The following is a 27,036-nucleotide window of genomic DNA, read 5'->3' as shown; positions in this document are numbered from 1 at the left end:
CATGTCAAAACTTTCCCAGGGCCCTAAAAACCCCTTAGACCCCAGAGGGTTAATATTTATTGAGAACTCACAATGAACAGTATATTAATATTTTCACAATATGCTTTAATGAAATCACAATGAAAAGTGCTTTAATGTAATGTGCATCAAACACTAATCAGCACAAGAAGGGCAAAACCTGAACAGTGCATTAATTCACCCAAAAATGAAAATTGTGTCATCATTTACTCACCCTCAACTTGTTTCAAACCTGTATGAATTTCTGTCTTCTGCTGAACACAGAAAGATATTTTGAAGAATGTAGATAACCAGACAGTTGGTGGACCCCATTGACCTTTCTCTGGTCCAGCACAGAGACACCACACTGAATTATGTTTCTTGGGTGCTTTGCCTTTCTTGGCAGGCTGCTTTCTTGGTGTCTTTACACATACTTCCAGTGGCTGTTGTTGCCGTAGCACACTGGGGGCAAACGATGCTTGGGAGGTAGGTGGCACTGTGAAATATTGCACCACGAGTTCAGGGAGAGACACATTCAGGAAGAACTCCTGTGCCTTCTCAGACCTGCAAACTCCTCAGAGAAAAAAAGATGACAGTGTCACGCGGGGGGGGGGGGGGGTACTTTTGGGGCGGTTACCCCAGCTCTATTTTTTGTGTGATTTTAATATGATTCTGGATGTGACTTAACAAAAATCAGCATACTTTAATCAAAAATCAATGTTAAAACATCCTTGAAGCTTAAGGAGAATGACACATTTAATATTTTACAAATGTTTTTATTTACAACTTACGAAAACGCCTGGAAGTGTTGTGAAGCATGACACTGAAATAAAAATAACAAGAGACAGACAGAAAAAAAAAATAATATATATATATATATATATATATATATATATATATATATATATATAATATATATATATATATATATTTTGCCGATGTTCGTGCGACAGAGCAACTTTGTCCTCTGTGCAAGGATGACGATGACGGGCCATTGTGAATGGCAGTGAGTGCTCCACCAAAGTGCCCAGAACCATTGCCTGAAAGTAAATTAAAATCATTAAAATATAACCTTGCAAACTATCATACATAGGACTAATATGATAAAACAACGTGTCTCCATACTGTATGGCTGATATGCAGTGAATATCCACATACATTTCTGTTCAATAGTTATAATAATAATGCATTTTATATGTAGGGCTCCTTACATTGAATAAACAATCTCAAAGTTCTAGTGTTCATAATGTAAATTCAACTTACAACACAATGTAAAGATTTCATTGACAGACTTTGATGCAAAATGTAGCCCTTTATTATACAGAAATTTGCTGTTGGTGTATTAGCCTAGGACAACACGCTCGCCAGATTTTTTTGTCTAAACAGCCCTGTTGTTAAAAATTACTGTTTACCAGGTATACAGCCACCAGGAATGAACGGGGCTAGGCTAAATCACATTCACAACGCAATGTTCAAAGATGCATGCATTTAAAAAAGATAGGTATGTATTAATTAGTTGAGGTAAGAACATAGTAAAATATTGAAAAACGGTGGGTTTTCCTTTAACATTACTCTCGCATCAGCTATTGTGTAAACATTTACCCACATCACGAATGACTCCCTGGCCTGCGCAAGCGCGCACGCCAGCCACCGTAATGAAGTTATTCAGGGTAACGTCAGCTCAGAATTCGAGTAGTAGCCGTATATCTCGGAACTCAGGGCAGAGCCCCCGGGTAACGATAAGCCTAGCTAACAATCGTCCTGCTAAGTTAGCTAACATTAGTCATATTGCTCGAAGCATAGGCAAACTTTATGCAAGGTCTACGTTTGTGCATTACTCGTCGTAGACTCGTTCCTAAAAATACAATATAAGCGGTAGCTAGCGCTAATTTAAATCAAGCAAGCAAACAAATAGTTGTTGTTTTTGGTCCAAAAAAGTTGACTTACCTTGAATAAGATGGTTCCTTCACGTTAAAAGTGTCCATCAGACTCGCGTGGTAGCCAGGTGTGTCTCTCAGCTCACGCGCTGTCTTCAAGATTCTGAAGGAAGTGCTAAGATTCCGATTGGCCCAGAGAAAAGCAAATGCCAAGATTCCGATTGGCCCAGAGAAGTGTCAATTATAAGAATTATCCAATAATGTTTGGCAATTCTAGCCCGCATGGCATTCAGATAAAGGGCAGCCTCCCGACCCCCCCACCTCAAAAAAAAAACTCTCCGGTTCTACGCGATTTACGTGAATGACCCAATTGACCAAGAAAACGGCGATTGTCGCCGAAAAGCGACAAGTTTGCAGGTCTGCTTCTGAAGCCATGCCTTCCAAAAAAAGTATCTGGAGTTATGCGTAGTATGACACAATCCTTCAGTGTCCAAACTACAAAGTCACAGTATGCACTGTCTGTTACAAAAAGTTGAGTCTGGACCTGGCTGTAGTACTGGTGGTTCTTCTTTAGGTGCACCTGACCATTATCCACATGCAGGCAGAAATTACGGTCATCTGATGAACATGCATCAAGGATTGTGTAGTCCTTGAACTTAGCTGGGCATTTAATTTCAATGCATCCTTTCCTACAACAGGTGCAACTCACAATGGCATCTGGTGATGCTCCAACTTGTGGGAATGCCAGGTTGACAAAAAACCCACAAGTTTGCACTTGTTGATTTCTGTGCTGTTCTTTTGTTTGGGTGATGTATGCCTGCCATGCCGTCTCCTCCTGTTTGATACCCCAACTGGTGGCTGCTGTTCCTGGCCCACGCGTAGGATAACAAACCCTCTTTGTGCATTCAGGAGGCTGTGATTCTGCCTGCCGTGCTGCACACCAAAGTGATGAGGTGTGCTGTCCCCTTGTCCTTCTTGCAATCTGCACTGCCTGTTCCTCTGACACATCAGCAATGATTCTTATGGCCTGGCAGTGCTTCTGAAGCGCTGACAGGTTACTCCTATCAAGGCTAGTAACACAAACATTTGCCATAGACTTTTAGCTTCTGATGGGCAGAATAGGGTCTCGAAATTCCTCACAGTATCCTGGTAGCACCCTCAAAATGGCTTGTGCCTGTATTATGGAGATGCCTGTAGAATGTTTCCAGCTCTTCCGGTGTTGGTGTTTTTTTTTTCTTTTTTGGCTGCACGTGTTCTCAACGCAGGACTGGTGTGGGTCTCACCATCAATGCGTCTGTTTAGTGACCTCCGTGTGGCAGCAGCAGATGTAAAGTCGATGCTGTGGCTAACCTTGGGATGGACTTTGTCAATGCTGCTTGGCCAGTAGGCCAGTTCATCAGTGACTGTGGCCTTTTCCTTCAACCGGACACAGGCATCAACCATAAAGAGCAGGGCTCCAACATTGGTGCATGACTCAGCTACACCAGCCATGCATGTGCAGTGGGCTGAACACACTTGTCCCGATGGTGTAAGGATGACCCATGGTGTGAGAGGAGGCTCACTGAGCCGCCGTGAATGCATGACCTGTGAAATACAAGAGGTAATATGTATATTACAAAGTCACATTTTTTTCAAGTCATCACATTTCCATTTGTTTGCAGCTTTGCTTGGATCACATATACACCATGCACTCTCGCCCCTTTAAGGGTTCACCGAAAACAGAAAATTCTGTCATCATTTACTCACTCTCATGTTGTTACAAAACTGTATACATTTTGTTGTTCTGATGAACACAAGAGAAGATATTTTAAGAAATGTTTGTAACCAAACCGTTTGTGGACCCCATTTACTTCCATAGTATTCTTTTCTCCTACTATTGAAGTGAATGGGGTCCACGAATGGTTTGGTTACAAACACTTCTCAAAACATCTTCTCTTGTGTTCATCAGAACAACAAAATGTATACAGGTTTGTAACAACATGAGGGTGAGTAAACAATAAAAGAATTTTGATTTTTGGGTGAACTATCCCTTTAATGCACTTCCCCAACACACAAACCTACAACATTACACCCCCCCCCCACACACACATTAAAACTCATTAACATACAACATAATATTCACCTTATAGTCAATAAAAAAATTGATCTGCCTGCATTGACACTATTTTTGTACTCTTTTACAAAGACATACAATGTACATCACTGCATATAATACATTAACAAACATGTAGGTATATGTATGTGTGTATATATATATATATATAGACACTATTTCTTTTTACTTAACTGAGCTGGATGATACATCACTGTTTGACCCACAGAAGCAAACTTTATTATGTTCCTGTTATTACTGTTAAGCTGCTTTGATACAATCTGGATTGTTAAGCACTGTATAAATAAAAGTGACTTGACTAAAGGTGAAGCAACTTATCTTTGCCAGTACAATGGTTTTTTTCACAATTTGGAGGCTTGTAGATGACCAAGTCGCGCACCCAGCCGCAGCAGAATGTTTCGTAGCTTTCCAATGACTTCAGGCTTTTAAATTCTTGCATAGTGTAAAAACTGATGCCGAAAACCAAGTAATTAACGATTTCCAAATACGTGCAAGGTGGTAAAGAGTCTAGGTCTCTCTTCCATTCAGCTGCAGTCACCTCGTATGGATCTAAGTTTTTAATATCCGTGAGCTTCTCTAAATACCTCTTTTCAAAAAAAGACACGTGGAGACTCCAAATAGACACCTGGTAACAAATTGACAAAAGTTGACAAAAAGACAACATTTGCATATTCTAACAAAATATTCTTTATTTTGAACAATTCTAATACTGGAAACAATGAAACACACAACTATGCAGCCTTCCAAAAAGGCTTGAAGTGCAATGATGCAATGATCATATTAGAACTACTACACAAACAAAGCATAAAACCTTTTTCATTGTTGAACTTATTTATTTGTAATTTAAAAAAATTTTGCATTCAAGAAATTGCTAATTGAAACAACTATCTACAGTATACCAAAATGTACTGGAAACTGAAGCCACTGGAAGAAAGATGTAATGATATACCGTGAGGCTGAGGATCCATTTGCAGTCTTTATTATCTCTCAATATAAACAGAACAGGTAAAACACCAACATTATCAATGCAAGGGACAGGCAAAATCGTAATCGTAAAACAGGCAGTAAATCAGGGCAGGCAGCAAACAATCGTAAAAGTCAATAAACCAGTGGCGAACCGTGAGTATTACAGCTGGGCCTTCAAAATATGCAATGAAGTGCAAATGCCTCTCCATGCGCAATTACGCATGGCGCAATAAATTAAAGTCACAATTTTAATGGATAGGTTCTACTTACTACACCGCTTTAATTCTTAAAACAGGGAAACGGAGACAAGTGAGCATGGGTGGAATAAACACCCAAATAAATTGAGAGTATTTTGTTTTTCGTAAATTTCAATTCATAATATAATACTGTTCGTATTTCGTTAAATCATACAGTGAACGTGTAAAAATTCTGAGCATTCAAAGTTAAATTACAAAATCTGGGCTGGAAAGGGCATTGTCTGCCTTTAAATGCAGTTTTAAAGTTTAAAATTACTTTAATTTAACTGATCAACACAAATACAGACTCTGCTGCTCTATAATGACAAAGACTCTGTACATTTGTTATTTGTAAATATATATTTAGTTGTAGGATAGCTTGTTAATCTTTTTTCATAAGGGGAAATATAGCACCCTGCGTTCTCAGTGCACCTCATGGCTTATAACTGATATAATATAACCAGGGCTCGCAAAATCGCTAGCCCGAGCCCCGAGGTCCCTGGGCTATTGCGAATTCTTGTCGGGCTACCAAAATGTATCTCCGCCCTGCCCATCGGGTATATGGAGGAAAAAATATTTGAATGTTTTTGCATTCTCTCAGATTTAGTTAGGTAATTATATGTATGTATTTCGGCGTCGTCTGTCAGTCATTACTATCCTCACGTAACAAGTGATATGATGATATGATATGATGATGATGAAGTAAAACTGTCAGGAAGTGAAAGTATAATTAAACCCATTATTCTTATCGTGTTCACGTCTGATATGTGCAGCGTCTCCTCTGCACGCGCTTCTCCCGGCTGTGCTCTTCACGAGTACCCGCTTAAGTAATTTCGTTTTTAAATCAGCCCTATCAAGCTAGCCACAACGTCAATCACGTTTTCCGCCATTTACCTCAACCACTCTCACCGCAGAGATTCGGGCCATTAGACGGTCATTGATTAGGACGACTTCTTCTTCTTTGGTGTTTCACGGCAGCTCGCATCCAGTTTGTTGCATGATTAGGACTTCATGAAGGCTTACAATGTTTTGTTTTTTACCCGCCCTCTTGAAATCAAAGCGTGATTGGTTGATTTGCCCGTCACTCTCCACACCTAAACACATAGCTTGGCCTTCCCTGGGATTCGTGAAGTCCTAACCAATGAATGAGCCAGCTAACCGGGCCTTAATAGAGACAGACGATTCTGAAAGGTTTTATTTTCACAGCCCACGACGTAAGTAGGCATTTTTGACGATACCGAATAATACGCAACTCAATCTGCTGTAATGACTTTTCTGACCCCAACATGCGCAGTGGGAATCGCCTGTGACGTGAACCGTGAAGGGGTCTATTAGAACTGCCAATAAATTGCTAATATCTTCTAATAAAGTCAATTTGACCCCCTATTCTAAAGTAAATCTTTTACCTTCAATTATTGATTGGAGTTTGCATTTATTAATCATAATTAAGTTACTAATAAATGGCTAATAATCTTGTAGTAATCTTGTTCTAAAGTGAAATTTTATTACTAGTAATTAGTAAAGAATAAATCACTTGCTCATCAGAATTACTGCTAATGCATTTGTTTTATTAACATTAAAATTATAAGACTAATACAGAGGTCTCTGTGCATCAAAAAAAGTAAAGAAAAAGGTCAATGAGTTACAAAACAATTACACAAAACTTTCCTGCAAGCTAAGGCCCTTGTTGTTTTGGTATTTTCAAATTTGTGGAAATATGTTGGGTTTACATATTTAACAAAAAATGTTTAACTTCAGCTAAATACTTAAAAGTATTTTAAGACAGCGACTTAAAGATAAGCTTATCTTAATCAACTTAAATATTATACATAATTTTGAAAATTATATAAAAAACAAGTTGTTCAAATACACAAATCCAGTCAAGAACCTCTGTTAAGTCGAATATGGTTAATGTATGCCGTTGAACACATAATGTAAACACTTTTCGCAGATGTTTACTCACAACAGTGAACACTGTAAACAGAACAGTTGTGAGAGACATTTTTTAAGTTTTAAACATAAAGGCATCAAGTGTTTAGTTATGCTGCAATGGCAGAAGTTTGCTTCTTTGCTTCATATTTTCTATTTTCTGCTTTGTTTCATTAGGCATTCAAGCATTACACCTTTTTGCAAAATCAAGAAGAGTTTCCTTTTCTGCCTTTTTAAATTGTCTGTAAACCTCAGGATCAGCTATTGCAAATTCTGCAATTGGATGCAGCAGTGGATGCTATTGTCCCTCTGTCCATTCCATGTCTATGGAAAGCTGCAGACATCGTTCTCACTTTCTTGAATGTTCTCAGTACCTCCACATATTTCTTCTGGCCTTCTGGCGAAACAAAAGAATAATGAATGCCAATTTAGCAAATAAAATAACATAAAACAATACATGATGCTGAAGCCGGGAAACAGAGACAAAGATCTCTATATTTTCCACATGTCCTGCAGTCTAATGTATAAACACTTTACTTAATTTTCTACTAACAAGAAGACTAAGAAAAATTACACGTAAGAGAATATTTATAGAATTATAAGAATAGAATTGGTTAGGATTGGTTAAAGGTGCCCTTCCTCTGTCCTTTTTATTGTTTTATACTGTTGTCTGAGGTCTACTCTTGACGTTTGCATGGTTTTTACATCCAAAAACATCAAAAGTAATAAGTAATAGGCCATTTTGTACCCTGGTTTTGAGGCTGGTTAGAGAAATTATCCATTTTAATGGGCAGGCTGCATTGACGACTTGGAAGTAAACGCCCACTTGTATGATTGTTTTTCGTTCAAACTAACTTTCAATTTAATCTCATGTGTAATCAGTTTAATGTAAAGTGAGTGTCTTAAGACAGAGTGTCTTTCTTACACACGCATATTTTTTCATAAACCCTTTTGACACACACACGCCTGTCTTTTATCATAAACCCACGCACAAAAACACACACGTCTTTTATCGTAAACCCTTTCGATGCGCGTGTAGCAGCGCACACACACAAAAAAAAAACGTCTTTTACATAAACCCTTTTGACCCGCGTGTAACGAACGCACAAACACACACGTGTCTTTTATCACATTTGATGCGTGTGCATCATGAATTCGCGTGAATTGCGTCCCTCTGAAGAGAAGTCCTGGCCGCAACTGATAGTGACACATAGTACTAAAGTGTTTAACTCACACACACACACGCGTGTCTTTTATCATAAACCCTTTCAACGTGTGTGCAGCATGAATTTGCCTCCCTCGGAAGAGAAAACACCGGCCGCCACAGTGACACATAGTACTAAAGTGTTTTACTCAGATAAGCTGCGACATTCTGTCCGGTTCCAATATTGATGGAGGAGCATTGCTTTTTAATCGCAGTCTCTCTTCAAATCAAACATGTAGCAACTGATATGATTCTCTCGTTTATTAGGAATTATGTCTCTCGACGAAAAACAATGGCCCAAATACGGTACGGTTGACGTTTAGCCATCCTGGCTGTATCTTGTTATGAAAACTAACTCAACTACACGTATTATGTGGGCGCTAGTGCTGCAAAATTAATCGCATCGCCATCGCAATCGCGATGTCAGCCTGTGCAATTATATGACAGCAAAATGTTGCAATTATATTAAATAAATAAATGTGTGGACTTGATAACACAAACTTTCTAATAACAGTTTGATGATTTTCCTTGCTGTTTAAAAAAGAAAGAAAAACGAACAAAAAAGGCAGTGCACGTGTGGCATGCACGTGTGTGGTGTGCGTCGTCACTTATACCAGAGCGAAGATGGATGCAGAGGAGGTTGACAGTGATCTGCTAGCTAAAAAAAATCTCTACGTCTGTTGTATGGCGGTATTTTGGATTTAGGATTACTGACACTGAGCAGTTGCTACATCACGTGGCAATACGAAAACATTTCTAGTTTTACAAATACACATTTTAGCATTATCACTAAACTGTGTGTGGATTTTCCTTAAAACCATCAAGTTGACTCATGATACCATTTAGTATAATCGCAATCGCACATCGCAATATTAGCATCAGTAACCGCAATGGGAAAAATTACCCAATTCGTGCAGCCCTAGTGGGCGCGGTCTCAAGTTGAAGAGCTCATGAAAAGTAATGACCTCGATAAGTTCCACGTCACACTGATAAGCTTTTCTAACTGACCTGATTTCTCCGCTTATTTCTTTTCAGTGGCTAGAGCTGACAGAGGAGGTGGGAGTTAATTTTCACGACACAACACATATAAAAAAATACAAGTAAAAACGGTTTAATGTGGAAGGGCCTCTTTAAAACTAGACGCATCTAAATCTAAAGGTACATTAGTATGCATTATATGGTGCAAAGTTCATATCACCACTGTCAGACAGAAATCTTGCAATTCCATGTTTCGCTATTTTTATTTTTGTCTGCATTAGCAGTAATTCTGATGAGCAAGTGATTTATTCTTTACTAATTACTAGTAATAAAATTTCACTTTAGAACAGGGGCTCAAAATGGCTTTACTACAAGATTATTAGCCATTTATTACTAACTTAATAATGATTAATAAATGCAAATTCCAATCAATAATTGAAGGTAAAAGATTTACTTTATAATAGGGGGTCAAATTGACTTTATTAGAAGATATTAGCAATTTATTGGTGGCAGTTCTAATAGTAATAAGCCATAATTGCTCTCAATATTGCTTTGAATCTTAAAATCTCACAAATATAGCATTATATACTTTACTAAGCATGTGTTTTTGAAACATTTGTTATTAAGTTTTACTTAGTAAATATTGGTACCGTATTTAGTATTGGATAATTAGTAAACATAGTCATAATATTTGAGACAGGCGTTTATTTACCCAAACCTGTCGTCACACCAGGCGTCTAAAAGAGACAGGCGTCTATTTGGGACTAGGCTATTATTTGAAGTTTTACGGTATTTAGTATTGGATAATTAGTAAACATAGTCATAATATTTATGCAGTCAACAATTAATTATCTTCTTACCCATAGTTAATTAATTACTTAGTAATGGGTAATACAGTCTTACTATATTTTTTTAATTAATCATCAATTACTGTCTTATTAATAGTTAATTAGCTGTAATTTATTGATAACATAGTATAACTATATACCTAATTATGCCTTAATTAATGCCTTATTAATGCATTATTATGGACCCCTAAAATAAAGTGTTACAAAAAAGGATAATATAGGGGATTATAACGCTTCAGTGTTTCGTGGGCGGGACTTGTCAACTTTGTGCACGACCACTTCCGGCACAGTTCAACAGTGGCTGAAACGAAGGCTAGATGTCACTGCTCTGTTGTAAGTCGAACAAGCAACGCCAATGCCGACTAGAAGTGGATGTGGCACTTTTTTACAACATTGCAGTGTTAAAAAGCAGCTTTACAAAAAAACCATAGAAAATGGGGGATTTATTTATATATAGAATATAAAGCAATAAAATAGAATTGAATATGTGGTATTTCTGCAAAGTTTTGTGTTCTCACAAAAAAAAGGTATTAACTAATAAAATGGTATAAACTTTCCTTCGAGTATTAAGATGTATTAGTCAATATGATTAATGACCGGCATATTAATTTAATGTGTAAATGATTGTGTACTACTATAATCACGGCATTTTGAGATAATTTTGTATTAAAATTTTATGCAAGAAAAAATAATAAACTTTATTTGGTTGTACTGCATGCTGTCTGAAGCCTTAATATGCATGTCGGGCTTGCGGTTTAGGGGTGCGAGCCAACAAAACTTATTAAACAACGTGTCAGTAAAGTATTGAGATCTGTTTCACGTTTTTTTTTTTTTTTTTGGGCCAGTGTCTGTTGCATTGCTGCTAACACCACATTCATTTTAAAACATTTGTAATTATCTTACCAATAATAGAGAAATAAATCAACCTTTTGATAATATTGTAATTATATGACCAGCACCTGTATATAAAAGGAATAAAATTGAATATATAGTATTACTATGAACTTTTGTGTTCTCACAAATAAATAAAAATCAGAATGGTATTAACTAATAAAATGGTAATAACTTTCCTTTGAGTATAATGTTTAGTCAATATGATTAATGACAGGCATTATATTTAATTAGACATGCCTTTCCATCTTATGTGAAAATGGCCCCTAACAAAAGAATTACATGATAGCACGTTTTTATATTACATAAAGAATTTGCAATAATACCATGAACAGCAGTGCAAAAACATCATGAAGTGCATTTCAGCACCATACGCTTACAAAAGTGAACTAGTGACGTCTATAGCAATAAAAGCTATATTAACAGAAATTACTAAACCCTAAATTTATCTTCGATTGAGTTATTCACCGGAAGCGGCTGTGCACAAAGATCGCTGAAAGCGGAAGTTCTACGTATCAGCGTGAAAATCCCCTATTGTGATAATAACAGTGCACTTTCACAATAAATGTACTGTGTATTCGTGTATGTACCTGGTCCTGCTTCACACCAGCATATCACATCTGCTCCAATTGCACAAACTCAGACTATATCTACTGCAAAAGAGGGGGGGGGGGGCAGAGAACGCAAACAAGCAGAACAAACTACACAAAATACAAAGAGGACACAATGTATGCATGTGATGGAACATAACAAGTCACTATATGAAAATTTACTGGTCATGCAAGTGTGAGTGCAAATACATGCCTGACAGTTACCGTATTACATCAGCGACGGCTTTTCTCGATTCATCTCCCTCCTCAGAACTGCAAAAGTCAAGGTCTGATGTGTCCACCTAAACTTGGGAAACATTGCTGGAACAACTATTAGATTTGAATGCTTTGAACAATGAAACAGCATTACAATCAAACATTAAAAAAAATTAATTAATATTTCCCATTCTGTTTGCCAGTCGTTGTAGCAGTCTCGTTTAGGCAGAAGACACAGTGGCACTTCACATGTTTCACACATCACTGGCGTCTTCTGATGGCAAAGCTTGCATTTTCGCCGTCCAGCAGTGCTGTATTCTGTGAAGTGCTGTATTCTGTGAAGTGCTTTGGGTTGTGGTGAACAACTTTGGAAGCCTGAGGAGCAGTTGCAGCTGATTCCAAACCGGCAAGTTCCAAAACAAGGGTTTCCCTGAATGCTTTCTGGGTCAGGGTTTTTTCTTTCCTTTGCTCTGGGCACACGCTAATGCAAAATGACGGCATTGACAACAGCAATATCCACAAAGTGATAGAAGAAGGATCAGTACCACTTCCGTGTCTTGTGGAGCACTTTGTAGTGTCCAATGAGGGAATCTGACAGTTCGACTCGCCCATGAACCTGTTGTAGTCCAGCACTACACTGGGAAGTGGCACATGTACTTGAGACCACTGCCCATCATTGTCACCCTGGCACCTTCATATGCCTTGCTCTTTGAGAAACCGATCCTGTTCGGACGAATGGTGCCACATGCCCAAATGTTCTTCACAAGGAGGTCTCTGAAAAGCATGGGACTGGTGTAAAATTTGTAACCAGCGTCCAACAACTTTTCATCTAAAAGTTCCATCACAGACTCGTAGCTCAGCCCATTCTGAGATGGCATGGACTTGCCCTCATACAAAAAGACCTCACAGGTGTAGCCACATAAGGAATCTGCCAAGACAAAAAGCTGGTAGCCCCATTTGGTGGGTTTGTTCTTCATGTATTGCTTGAGTCCAGACCTTGCCTTAGATGCCACCATCCTTTCATCTATAGAGATGTTTTGTTGTGGATGAAAAAATTTCCTGCAGGCATCCCTGTTGTTCTAGAGAGGCTTGATCTTCCCCAAGCGGTCGTAGGCTGGCGTTCCCTTCTTCTTGTCATTTTCTTCATCATCCTGAGGATCACTAAGATGGAGAGCGCTTGTGATGCATAGAAATTTCCTACAAAACGTGATCTTAGCAGGAAGGGGAACATTGTAGACACAAGACTTCCTCCAATAATCGGTCAAAGACAACAGCTTCACGAGACCTAAACACATGCTGCGGAGGCTCAACATCGATGTCATCCACACAGTTTCATCTTTCCTGTGAGGTGCTAGGGGATACAGCAGGTTCTGACTGGCTCCTTCTTCCTCTCCCCTTCCCCTTACCTGTTAGAGAGATATCTCGTCAATCTGCAATACTGCTATTATCCACCAGGTGGTTCCGCAACTTATAAAACCCGGAAGTATTGCCCTAGGTCAAACAGCTGTATCTCCGTGTATGTTTTAAAGATCGCTCTGCATCTGATCTTTATCAAAAGTCCTTCACAAAAATGGAATTATCTCAGCTTTTTGCTCAAAATTTTGTGTTTTTGATGAAACCTACACATATTTGAGAGGTGATAAAAACAGAACACATGAAGGTAGGATCAAACAGATTTTTTTGTTTGAAAGCAGAGGGTCTGTTCTTTTATTTCATATACCGTAAAACTTCAAATAATAGCCCGGGCTTTTATTTTCCCAAACCTATCATCACACCAGGCGTCTAAAGGAGACAGGCGTCTATAAGAGACAGGCTTTTAATTTAATTGTTCCAGCATGACAGCAGGAGGTTACCACATATTACGTTTTATTTTTAATTTGAATGTGTTTAACAAATTAGTTTGTGTAATAATAACAGTCTTAAATTATTGGCAGTATAAATAAAGCAAACAAGGATATGTTTTTTTATTGGTTGTTGTGTGAAATCTTACCCAGATAAAACAGTGCTATTTTCTGATTGGCTATTGTGTAGCCTCTTTCTTTTTTTTGTATTGGCTCGCTCGACTAGAACTCTGGGGAAGACGGGCTTGATAGAGAGAGAGAGCAGTGCGGCCAGATACATTTTGGGCGCTGCAGCATATTAAATATGATAAATAGTGTTTCCACGTGAGAAAACAATGTGTGGCGGGAGTGCATGCATGGCAAAAGACTGAAAGCCCGGCTATTATCAGCGGCTCAAAACACTACCGGCCCACGGGGAAAAGTTCTGACTCTCCCGATTACCACTTTGCTACTGTCATCATCACCTCAATCCTGATGACGAAGCTTGTTGTGTTGTCATAGTGATGAGTAACGGAATGACTGCGTCTGTCACTTGACATCTACCGGTAAGCAAAAAAAAAACTTTAGCGTGTTCAATCTGCACCATAGAACTGTCTTAAACAGACTATCTTATGGGTTTTAGAAGATTAAATACAACCCAAAACTTAAAAATAGACCAGGCCTTTATTTGAGACAGGCGTTTATTTACCCAAACCTGTCGTAACACCAGGCGTCTAAAAGAGACAGGCGTCTATTTGGGACTCGGCTATTATTTGAAGTTTTACGGTATTTAAAAAGGAGCATTTTCTGGAAGGCATTAAACTTTTGTGAAAATCATGAAAAATGCTGGCGGTGAAAGAGTTAACTGTATCATGTCATTAAAAACTCCACATTTTTACCGCAGTATGTTTAACCCACTTTGTTAACTCACTTTGTGTTTGCTGCGCTTATTTGTTTAACTTAGCGTTATTACATTATGCACTTTGAGACTAAAGGATGCAGAATCATTATCCTGTTTTGGTGATTGTTATTGGCGTTTTTAATCAGACTAGGCAACTTGTTCGGTCGAGCAAGTAAAAATCAATTTCACTTGGCCGTTTAAAATATCCACTTATCTCTGATATTAAGCAGATAAGCGTTGATTCGAGCCCAGCGACGTGTTTTTATTTGTGTTTAGAATGCTTCACTAGGCTAGGTCCAATCTTTACGACTTCTCCGTTGTATTGCGTTACTGGAGAGGTATGTGAGTTCTTCCTCGCTTTGTTGTCCATTTAATTAATAATTAATGATATGCATTGCAGTGAGGTTGATCTCATTTGTGCCCCCTCTGAAAAAATGAAATGCCCGTCCGTGAATTTGGGTCTGGCGCCGGTTCTGCCTGTACCTCTATCTCTTGGAGCTCCAGCTGAAGAAGATGGAGACACGGATTATGATGACGATGACTACCGTTGTCTCTTCCGTCCTCCACGACTGGTCTCCGGATTCCAGTCCTCATCCATGTCAGTTGACAGCCTATTTTACACCAAAAGAGCGCACAAAAACATAAAAGAGCAAAGGTTTACAGTATAAATCAAATGTTAGAGACATAAAAATATAAGCATTCTCAATATTCCGTCATATTACATTTGTAAATGCTCTATGTTTCCTTAATATTTTATGTTTATAATGCTCAGCATAATAAATGCTTTGTAAAACATGTACTTTTTCCATATATCTTAATTGTTATTATTATTTTCTATGCACAGTGGATTCATGTAGACAAAATATAATGTCTTTATGTATAAAATATATACCATGTTTTCTGTTGTTTAATTAATAAATGACAGAAACATAAGGAGATAAGAACTGCTACTTTCAGACCAACACAAAGATCTGACTTCTTTCTGAACTGTTTGCACTCACTTTAACACTCTGGGGTCGACGGCGGCGTGGGCGCAACAGAGTCTTTATTTTTCAATCACTCCGCAAAGAGAGTTAGATAACTCTGCTGATTTTGAACATACATATATGATTTATACATCATTTAAAACGTTAAAGTGTCTAGTTTTTATCTGTCCACTCCCAATAAAAACAGAATGTTGTGCGTTTCGCAAAATTAAGAAAATAAACATGATGCGTGTTTTGTTCTCTCTCCCTCAGTGAAGTCTTTTCAGAAACACGTCAGAAAAATTAACTGTAACTTAACGAATACTTGTCATATAAATAAAAGATACATGTCTACATAATGCTTGGAATGTCTGCTTTTGGAAGATGTAAGTGAAATCAAAAACAAATATTGTAATTCATTGTTAACTGTGTTAGAAGAGGGATATGTACCGTCTTTCTCGTGTTACTGAATTATCTATAATGAGCCACGCCCTGCTCCATTGAAGAGAAGAGCAGAGATCATCCATATTCATTAGTCAACCCCAGTCAATGGAGACTCCGTCTGCAAATATCACATCTACTTGTTTACTCGCGCATAAAGTTATCTCCAAACAGACGCGAGTGTGTGCTTCGTCAGTGTGACGGGATCGATGTCCAAACGCAAACACCAACACACGATGCCTCATATATTTGACGCGCTTTGTGGTAAATTTGTAAAATATGCTCTCTCGCCTGTAAATACAAGTTATCTCCAGGCGCTTTCTTTGTGCTTCCGTCAGACGCGGTCGACGGCCAAACGCACACACAATGTCTCATATTTGACGCACTTTTGTATTAAGACGCATCTAAACACATCTAAAACCCTGTTTATTCGCGTATATCTCTGCACAGTAAGTTTATTTAACGCAGGATCACGCATGGGAAGGCATTTCTTTTGTGTTGCTTTCACAAACAAACACGTTACAAAGCGTCGTCTTACTGCCTAAAGGCTCATTATGCAAGTGTTTTGTTCTTCAGCTGTCAATCACAGACTATTCAAGAGCTTCCAGCCTCCTTGCATATTGCCTTCCTAACCAAAAAGTGACTTTGAAATTGTAAATCAATATATTGTCTAATGTAAATGAGTAAGCAGAATGATTTTCAGGTTGTTTTCACATATGTTAGTGCGCACCGTGGTGCGGCCTCGGAGCGCACCAAAATACATTGTATCATTTTTCAGTTAGTGCGGTCCGTGTTCACATATGTTGTTTTTACCGTACTCGAAACGCCGCACCTTACACCATGTGACAACTGTCAGTGCTGTCATTGGTCTCTGACAGCTCTGATCCTCATGACCACCCCCCCACGTTTCCATGACAACCAGCCTGACACGCGGAAGCTAGCGAGATGGAGATAAACAAAGCACGTCTGTTGACCCTGGCGCTGGCTATTAGTTTTTATATTATTTGTTTATCAAACTTTTGGCAAATTGTTCAGTTTGAAAATGAGACCCGTCTGCGTCGGGAGAGGAACGTGCTGATGCATTACAGGACGCAATGCCAAATGTTACGACTCAGGAGAAGACGTACCCTCATGTGCTTCGTCAGACCACGATCCCGAAATGCCAGGTAGGTTACGGCCATGGTATTGATAAAAAAAAAAGTTATAACTATTACGTTTTTTTAAACTATATATGTGTAATTTGTGAAGTCACTGAAGAGCCCTTTTTGATAGATAAGAAAATGTATTTAGTTGGCTATATTTATCATATTCCATACATTATGGGTAGCATATTTTATCCTTAAAATAGTTTTGTAATATCATAAATGTTACATGTTTTTATATGTGTAATTTTAAATATGATATACATACATTGTGTAGCAATAAACATTCTGCACAGTACAAGTACAATAGTGTTTTTAAACTCAACTCCACCACCCTATATTAAAAGGATAATTCACCCAAAAATATATATTCAGTCATAATTTTCTCATCCCCATGTTGTTACAAACGTATGAGTTTCTGTTTTTCTGATTAATTCAAAAGAAGATATTTTAATAAATGATGGTAAACACACAGCTGATTGTAACCATTTACCAATGGGTATCATCAACTGTGTGCTTACCATCATTAATCATATCTTCTTTTGTGTTCATCAAAATAAAATTAAAAACTCATACACGTTTAGAACAGATGAGTAAATGATGGCAGAATTTTCATATTTGTGTAAACTATCACCTTTAAACTATCAAAACTGATTGGCTTATCTGCTTAACCTGTGTTTTGCAGGAGCATATGGACATTTCCACGCAGTAGTAATTGGTGGCTAAACATCTGCACCACCTGTACACCTGAGGAATGGTACAAACACTTCAGAATGCACAGACAGACCTTTGATCAGCTGTGTGACACTCTACGGCCCTGGCTGACACGGCAGAATACGACATACCGAAGGGCAGTACCTGTAGAGGCTCGGGTGGCAATTTGTATCTGGAGACTAGCCACAAACCAAGACTACAGGTCAATTGGGCAGCTATTTGGTGTTGGGCTATCCACATGCTGCTTGATCACCCAAGAGGTTGTGACTGCGATCAATGTTGTCATGAAGCCGCAGTACATAAAACATCCCACTGCAGCAGAGTTTAGGCAAATAATCCAAGGTTATAGAGATAAATGGCGATTTCCTCAGGTTGTTGGTGCAATTGATGGGTCCCACATAAAGATCACAGCTCCACATGAGAACTCCGCTGATTATTATAATCGAAAGGGTGACTACTCGATTATTTTACAGGGTGTGGTTGACCATAATATGAAATTCTGGGATATTAATGTTGGCCGACCAGGGAAGGTACACGATGCTCGTGTTTTTGCCCTTTCATCTTTGTTTCAGCGTGGCAGTGAGGGCACCCTTTTACCCAGCTGGACTGAAAGATTTGAGGGGGTCGACGTGCCTCTTCTTCTCTTGGGTGACTCAGCCTACCCTCTTTTAACCTGGCTGATGAAACCTTACCCAGAGGGACCAGGGGTAACACCACAGCAGCTCAACTTCAACCACAGATTGAGTCAAACCCGGATGACAGTTGAGCGTGCCTTTGGGCACCTCAAAGGGCGCTGGCGCTGTCTCCTAAAAGTAAATGAAACCCACATAACTTTTATCAGTCGAATAGTGTCTGCCTGCTGTGTGTTACATAATTACTGCGTGGAAAACAATGACGAATATATCGAGCAATACTGTGAAACAGCTGTTGAGGACAGAGAGGTTCATCTGCCAGAGCATCATGGGCCAATGCAACAAATTAACATTAGAAATGCACTGTGTAGATACTTTTCTACCATGTAAATGCACCTCACAAGCAACATTGTCCAGTGCCACATTTTTGTTTGGTATCTGTTGACATCTGTGATTTGTATATTTTTATTTGTTTGTGTTTTTGTAGATTTATCATTTTACAAAAGAGGACCCTGTTTTGTGTTTGAAAAAAGAGAGGATACATCTTTGCTTTTGCTGTAAATAGTTTATTTTTGCCTTTTTTAAATCTGTGACATGCAACATTGCCACATCTGAACAATTTTTTCTGCACTGTAAAACCTACAAAGTTAACTCAACTCAAACCATTTGAGGAAACTGATTAACCATTTAAGTTGTAAAACACATACATTTGAGTATAGTGAACATAAATATATTGAATCATATGCAAATATGCACTTATATTTAAGTTCACAGTACTCATATGTATGTGTTTTTAAAGTAAAATTGTTTAAGGCAACCAGTTTCCTCAAATGGTTTGAGTTGAGTTAACATAGAAGGTTTTTCAAATTTTGGTAGATTTCGTAAATGTTTTCTTTTGAAAAAATAAGAGTCTGTATAATCAAAAATAGTGTGGTACATTTCGTAAATGTTTTCTTCTGAAAAAATAAGAGTCTGTATAATCAAAAATAAACATTTGTACAGAGTTTCTTGAATATTATAAATCTCTGTAAATGTAACAAATAAATGTAAAATAAATAAATGTAAACATCAACAAAATCTGCATAGGCTATTCTGCTCACACATAGGCCAAGAACAGGGCCTTAACAAAATACTGAACAAATGTAAATTGCAGTATGATGCAATTTAAACAATGCTAATGACTTTTTGCCCAGAAACCCTAGAGGCTGCTATAGTCCCCTTGACTATTTAGGTCATGTAGGAATGAGGCAGTGCTGGTATGTTCATCCCCTCTGTGATGTGGATATGAATGAATCGCAGGTGGCGGGACACTAGGTTGTGGCTGCTGATACTGATGAGGCACGGACCAGGCCCTGGGTGGTGCTGTTGGTAGAGGTGTGGTGGTCCAGGGTGGTACTGATGAGGTTTGGGGCTGAGCTGGATTCAAAGCACTTGCAATATTGCCCATTAACTGGAAGAACATCTGGGTTGTGGCCTGTTGCTGTGCTTGCATTTCCCGGAACCGTTTCTCCTCAGCATCTAGTTGTGCCTATATCATAACATAAGCCATTAATATATTGTGCAAGGGAGGAATGGGGTGTGTACATCACATAAATAAAGAAGGTAAGCAGAGGAATGCAATAGAAACTGCTCTGTAGTAAGTGTGTGTGTGTGTGTGTGTGTGTGTGTGTGTGTGTGTGTGTGTGTGTGTGTGTGTGTGTGTGCACTTACTTATGTCACTTTTGGGGACATTCACCAGAGTACACACCAGTAAACTGAGGACCACCTTGACAATTTAGGACTTTTTTGATGTCCTCATTTGTTTGACTATATAATGGCATTCAGCATGTCCTAAAATGGTGTCCTAACTTAAAATCTCACTTGTCCCAAAAATGCACTTTTACATGATTTGTGTACTCAAAGTGTGTATGCCCCCCCACTAATTTGTGTATAATGCAGCGCCCTCTAGGAGAACTGCACTTCCTGAAAGATACACACTCGGGAGATTCTGACCAATCACAGGCCAGGAAGATTAGGGCCCCATATCGCCCCAATCGGCCATTAAATGAACTGCACATTTTAAATATAATGATAATCTGACCAATCAGAGGCCAAATACGCGATCAGTAGAGATTGCGGAAGATATTATATGAAAGAATGGACACATTATTTACAGTTGTTTAAAATAAACCCTATCAATTTAAAACAGACTAACCTGTATTAAGAATCAGGATCTCTTATGATGTGTTTCTCAACTTTGCATCGTATACTCGGTTTCTCTGTCGCGTCTGTGTAAAGATCCCGTGCAGCCTCTCCCTCGACTCACTCATCGAGTGACTGACAGGACCCGCGGTACAGTAATGCAGGCAGCACGTGTGTTTGTGCTGCGCAGATCGATCGGTTTGTGACATCACAGTTTTGCGAAAGCGATTCAAAAGCACACTCAACCGTCTGTGCTCGCGGTAGTTTGACTTCATAGCCGGACCAATATGCGCAGCGCTGTATAAAATCGATAACAGTTGTTTATTAATGGTGCAGGAACAGTTTAATACAGGGGAGACGGACATTAGGCTTTAAAGGAAACATTTCTTTCTAAAAGTAAAGTGGTATGTTTACATTTAATGCAGTAGGTGTCATTACAATGTTTTTGTTTATTTAATTAAATATATATGACACAACGCTTACGAAAATGAACCATGGTTTTACTACAGTTAAACAAAAACAAATAGTAAACCATGGTAACCACAAAATAACCATGGTTGTTGATAACCAAAAACTATAATTGGTTAGTGTAGTAAAACCATGCTTTTGCTGATAGTAATCATTACCCCAAAAAACATGATTAATACACTTTTAACACAATAAAACCATGGTTAATTTTCGTAAGGATAATATGTTAAAACATGAGGAATTGTGTGCTTTTTGTTGCAGTTTGATTGGTTTGAATATTTTTTCCTTCTTTATGTTTAATTTGAATAAAATCGATCTCTGACCATTCTGTTTAATTCAGATGGCTAAGCAGACTGTAGCCCAATCCCCACTCCACACAGTAAGCACAGCAAACATCACCTCATGGCATCAGATAGTGATTTATAATATAATCATAGAAACAATCATAATCCTCATGCCATATTTCATCATTAATCATTATATTCAGTTTCTAGAATAAGAATAAATGTGTATTTTCAGTTTATTAACTAAAAGCTCTAAAAACAATCACAAATCAAGATGAAGTTTATATGATTTTTATAATTATATAGCTGGAATTCAGCAGTTTGTCAGTCAGTGATTTCATGCTTTCCACCACGTCACATCAGACTTTACAACACATATACAATTCTCATTCAGAAATAAAGTCATAGGCTATAAGCTGTTTGTTAGAGAACTGTATCATTTAATTTAAAAGGTGCAGTCCACTGAAGTAAAGTTAGTAGTTTGTCAGTCAGTGATTTTAGGCCTCACATGTCTAAACGCCCTTCCCCCGACATCACAGTAGCACATCAGACTTTACAACACATATACAATTCTCATTCAGAAATAAAGTCATATAAGCTGTTTGTTAGAGAACTGTATCATTTAATTTAAAAGGTGCAGTCCTCTGAAGTAAAGTTAGCAGTTTGTCAGTCAGTGATTTCTCACATGTCTGAGCACCCTTCCCCCGACATCACAGTAGCACATCAGACTTTACAACACATATACAATTCTCATTCAGAAATAAAGTCATATAAGCCAGCTGTTTGTTTAGAGAACTGTATCATTTAATTTAAAAGGTGCAGTCCACTGAAGTAAAGTTAGTAGTTTGTCAGTCAGTGATTTTAAGCCTCACATGTCTAAACGCCCTTCCCCCGACATCACAGTAGCACATCAGACTTTACAACACATATACAATTCTCATTCAGAAATAAAGTCATATAAGCTGTTTGTTTAGAGAACTGTATCATTTAATTTAAAAGGTGCAGTCCTCTGAAGTAAAGTTAGTAGTTTGTCAGTCAGTGATTTTAAGCCTCACATGTCTAAACGCCCTTCCCCCGACATCACAGTAGCACATCAGACTTTACAACACATATACAATTCTCATTCAGAAATAAAGTCATATAAGCTGTTTGTTTAGAGAACTGTATCATTTAATTTAAAAGGTGCAGTCCTCTGAGTTAGCAGTTTGTCAGTCAGTGATTTTAAGCCTCACATGTCTAAGTGCCCTTCCCCCGACATCACAGTAGCACATCAGACTTTACAACACATATACAATTCTCATTCAGAAATAAAGTCATATAAGCTGTTTGTTTAGAGAACTGTATCATTTAATTTAAAAGGTGCAGTCCACTGAAGTAAAGTTAGCAGTTTGTCAGTCAGTGATTTCAGGCCTCACATGTCTAAGCGCCCTTCCCCCGACATCACAGTAGCACATCAGACTTTACAACACATATACAATTCTCATTCAGAAATAAAGTCATATAAGCTGTTTGTTTAGAGAACTGTATCATTTAATTTAAAAGGTGCAGTCCTCTGAGTTAGCAGTTTGTCAGTCAGTGATTTTAGGCCTCACATGTCTAAGCGCCCTTCCCCCGACATCACAGTAGCACATCAGACTTTACAACACATATACAATTCTCATTCAGAAATAAAGTCATATAAGCTGTTTGTTTAGAGAACTGTATCATTTAATTTAAAAGGTGCAGTCCACTGAAGTAAAGTTAGCAGTTTGTCAGTCAGTGATTTTAGGCCTCACATGTCTAAGCGCCCTTCCCCCGACATCACAGTAGCACATCAGACTTTACAACACATATACAATTCTCATTCAGAAATAAAGTCATATAAGCTGTTTGTTTAGAGAACTGTATCATTTAATTTAAAAGGTGCAGTCCTCTGAGTTAGCAGTTTGTCAGTCAGTGATTTTAGGCCTCGCATGTCTAAACGCCCTTCCCCCGACATCACAGTAGCACATCAGACTTTACAACACATATACAATTCTCATTCAGAAATAAAGTCATATAAGCTGTTTGTTTAGAGAACTGTATCATTTAATTTAAAAGGTGCAGTCCTCTGAAGTAAAGTTAGCAGTTTGTCAGTCAGTGATTTCAGGCCTCACATGTCTAAACGCCCTTCCCCCGACATCACAGTAGCACATCAGACTTTACAATACAATTCTCATTCAGAAATAAAGTCATATAAGCTGTTTGTTTAGAGAACTGTATCATTTAATTTAAAAGGTGCAGTCCACTGAAGTAAAGTTAGCAGTTTGTCAGTCAGTGATTTCAGGCCTCACATGTCTGAGCACCCTTCCCCCGACATCACAGTAGCACATCAGACTTTACAACACATATACAATTCTCATTCAGAAATAAAGTCATATAAGCTGTTTGTTTAGAGAACTGTATCATTTAATTTAAAAGGTGCAGTCCTCTGAAGTAAAGTTAGCAGTTTGTCAGTCAGTGATTTCAGGCCTCACATGTCTAAACGCCCTTCCCCCGACATCACAGTAGCACATCAGACTTTACAATACAATTCTCATTCAGAAATAAAGTCATATAAGCTGTTTGTTTAGAGAACTGTATCATTTAATTTAAAAGGTGCAGTCCACTGAAGTAAAGTTAGCAGTTTGTCAGTCAGTGATTTCAGGCCTCACATGTCTAAGCGCCCTTCCCCCGACATCACAGTAGCACATCAGACTTTACAACACATATACAATTCTCATTCAGAAATAAAGTCATATAAGCTGTTTGTTTAGAGAACTGTATCATTTAATTTAAAAGGTGCAGTCCACTGAAGTAAAGTTAGCAGTTTGTCAGTCAGTGATTTCAGGCCTCACATGTCTAAGCGCCCTTCCCCCGACATCACAGTAGCACATCAGACTTTACAACACATATACAATTCTCATTCAGAAATAAAGTCATATAAGCTGTTTGTTTAGAGAACTGTATCATTTAATTTAAAAGGTGCAGTCCTCTGAAGTAAAGTTAGCAGTTTGTCAGTCAGTGATTTCAGGCCTCACATGTCTTAACACCCTTCCCCCGACATCACAGTAGCACATCAGACTTTACAATACAATTCTCATTCAGAAATAAAGTCATATAAGCTGTTTGTTTAGAGAACTGTATCATTTAATTTAAAAGGTGCAGTCCTCTGAAGTAAAGTTAGCAGTTTGTCAGTCAGTGATTTCAGGCCTCACATGTCTAAGCGCCCTTCCCCCGACATCACAGTAGCACATCAGACTTTACAACACATATACAATTCTCATTCAGAAATAAAGTCATATAAGCTGTTTGTTAGAGAACTTGATCATTTAATTTAAAAGGTGCAGTCCTCTGAAGTAAAGTTAGCTTGTCAGTCAGTGATTTCAGGCCTCACATGTCTAAGCGCCCTTCCCCCGACATCACAGTAGCACATCAGACTTTACAATACAATTCTCATTCAGAAATAAAGTCATATAAGCTGTTTGTTTAGAGAACTTTATCATTTAATTTAAAAGGTGCAGTCCTCTGAAGTAAAGTTAGCAGTTTGTCAGTCAGTGATTTCAGGCCTCACATGTCTAAACGCCCTTCCCCCGACAACACAGTAGAACATCAGACGATACAACACAAATAAAATTCTCCTTCAGAAATAAAGTCATATAAGCGGTTTGTTTAGAGAACTGTATAATTTAATTTAAAAGGTGCAGTCCTCTGAAGTAAAGTTAGCAGTTTGTCAGTCAGTGATTTCAGGCCTCACATGTCTAAACGCCCTTCCCCCGACATCACAGTAGCACATCAGACTTTACAACACATATACAATTCTCATTCAGAAATAAAGTCATATAAGCTGTTTGTTTAGAGAACTGTATCATTTAATTTAAAAGGTGCAGTCCTCTGAAGTAAAGTTAGCAGTTTGTCAGTCAGTGATTTCAGGCCTCACATGTCTAAACACCCTTCCCCCGACATCACAGTAGCACATCAGACTTTACAACACATATACAATTCTCAGTCAGAAATAAAGTCTTATAAGCTGTTTGTTTAGAGAACTGTAGAATTTAATTTAAAAGGTGCAGTCCTCTGAAGTAAAGTTAGCAGTTTGTCAGTCAGTGATTTCAGGCCTCACATGTCTAAACGCCCTTCCCCCGACATCACAGTAGCACATCAGACTTTACAACACATATACAATTCTCATTCAGAAATAAAGTCATATAAGCTGTTTGTTTAGAGAACTGTATCATTTAATTTAAAAGGTGCAGTCCACTGAAGTAAAGTTAGCAGTTTGTCAGTCAGTGATTTCAGGCCTCACATGTCTAAACGCCCTTCCCCCGACATCACAGTAGCACATCAGACTTTACAACACATATACAATTCTCATTCAGAAATAAAGTCATATAAGCTGTTTGTTTAGAGAACTGTATCATTTAATTTAAAAGGTGCAGTCCTCTGAAGTAAAGTTAGCAGTTTGTCAGTCAGTGATTTCAGGCCTCACATGTCTAAACGCCCTTCCCCCGACATCACAGTAGCACATCAGACTTTACAACACATATACAATTCTCATTCAGAAATAAAGTCATATAAGCTGTTTGTTTAGAGAACTGTATCGTTTAATTTAAAAGGTGCAGTCCTCTGAAGTAAAGTTAGCAGTTTGTCAGTCAGTGATTTCAGGCCTCACATGTCTAAACGCCCTTCCCCCGACATCACAGTAGCACATCAGACTTTACAATACAATTCTCATTCAGAAATAAAGTCATATAAGCTGTTTGTTTAGAGAACTGTATCATTTAATTTAAAAGGTGCAGTCCACTGAAGTAAAGTTAGCAGTTTGTCAGTCAGTGATTTCAGGCCTCACATGTCTAAACGCCCTTCCCCCGACATCAAGTAGCACATCAGACTTTACAACACATATACAATTCTCATTCAGAAATAAAGTCATATAAGCTGTTTGTTTAGAGAACTGTATCATTTAATTTAAAAGGTGCAGTCCTCTGAAGTAAAGTTAGCAGTTTGTCAGTCAGTGATTTCAGGCCTCACATGTCTAAGCGCCCTTCCCCCGACATCACAGTAGCACATCAGACTTTACAACACATATACAATTCTCATTCAGAAATAAAGTCATATAAGCTGTTTGTTTAGAGAACTGTATCATTTAATTTAAAAGGTGCAGTCCTCTGAAGTAAAGTTAGCAGTTTGTCAGTCAGTGATTTCAGGCCTCACATGTCTAAACGCCCTTCCCCCGACATCACAGTAGCACATCAGACTTTACAACACATATACAATTCTCATTCAGAAATAAAGTCATATAAGCTGTTTGTTTAGAGAACTGTATCATTTAGTTTAAAAGGTGCAGTCCTCTGAAGTAAAGTTAGCAGTTTGTCAGTCAGTGATTTCAGGCCTCACATGTCTAAACGCCCTTCCCCCGACATCACAGTAGCACATCAGACTTTACAACACATATACAATTCTCATTCAGAAATAAAGTCATATAAGCTGTTTGTTTAGAGAACTGTATCATTTAATTTAAAAGGTGCAGTCCTCTGAAGTAAAGTTAGCAGTTTGTCAGTCAGTGATTTCAGGCCTCACATGTCTAAACGCCCTTCCCCCGACATCACAGTAGCACATCAGACTTTACAGCACATATACAATTCT

General features: G+C 38.2%; 2 protein-coding genes across 2 annotated transcripts in view; one reads left to right on the top strand and one right to left on the bottom strand.

Annotated features, from left to right (window-relative positions):
- The first annotated feature begins 16,679 nt into the window (after positions 1–16,679).
- Positions 16,680–19,106, top strand: LOC129428241 (uncharacterized). Its single transcript, XM_055185222.2, has 2 exons — positions 16,680–17,138; positions 17,800–19,106. Exons 1-2 carry the CDS (start codon positions 16,918–16,920, stop codon positions 18,848–18,850), a joined length of 1,272 nt encoding a protein of 423 aa, XP_055041197.1. The 5' UTR covers positions 16,680–16,917; the 3' UTR covers positions 18,851–19,106.
- A 162-nt stretch (positions 19,107–19,268) lies between these two features.
- Positions 19,269–27,036, bottom strand: part of LOC129428242 (uncharacterized) — a 30,530-nt gene continuing 22,762 nt past the window's right edge. The window contains exon 3 of the mRNA XM_073873782.1: positions 19,269–19,988. Coding sequence (XP_073729883.1) covers positions 19,659–19,988 — 330 coding nt within the window. The 3' untranslated portion in view covers positions 19,269–19,658. The remainder of the gene's footprint in view (positions 19,989–27,036) is intronic.

Source organism: Misgurnus anguillicaudatus, chromosome 12, assembly GCF_027580225.2.
Source record: "Misgurnus anguillicaudatus chromosome 12, ASM2758022v2, whole genome shotgun sequence".
Taxonomy (NCBI): domain Eukaryota; kingdom Metazoa; phylum Chordata; class Actinopteri; order Cypriniformes; family Cobitidae; genus Misgurnus; species Misgurnus anguillicaudatus.
This window is presented reverse-complemented; position numbering and strand designations above follow the sequence as displayed.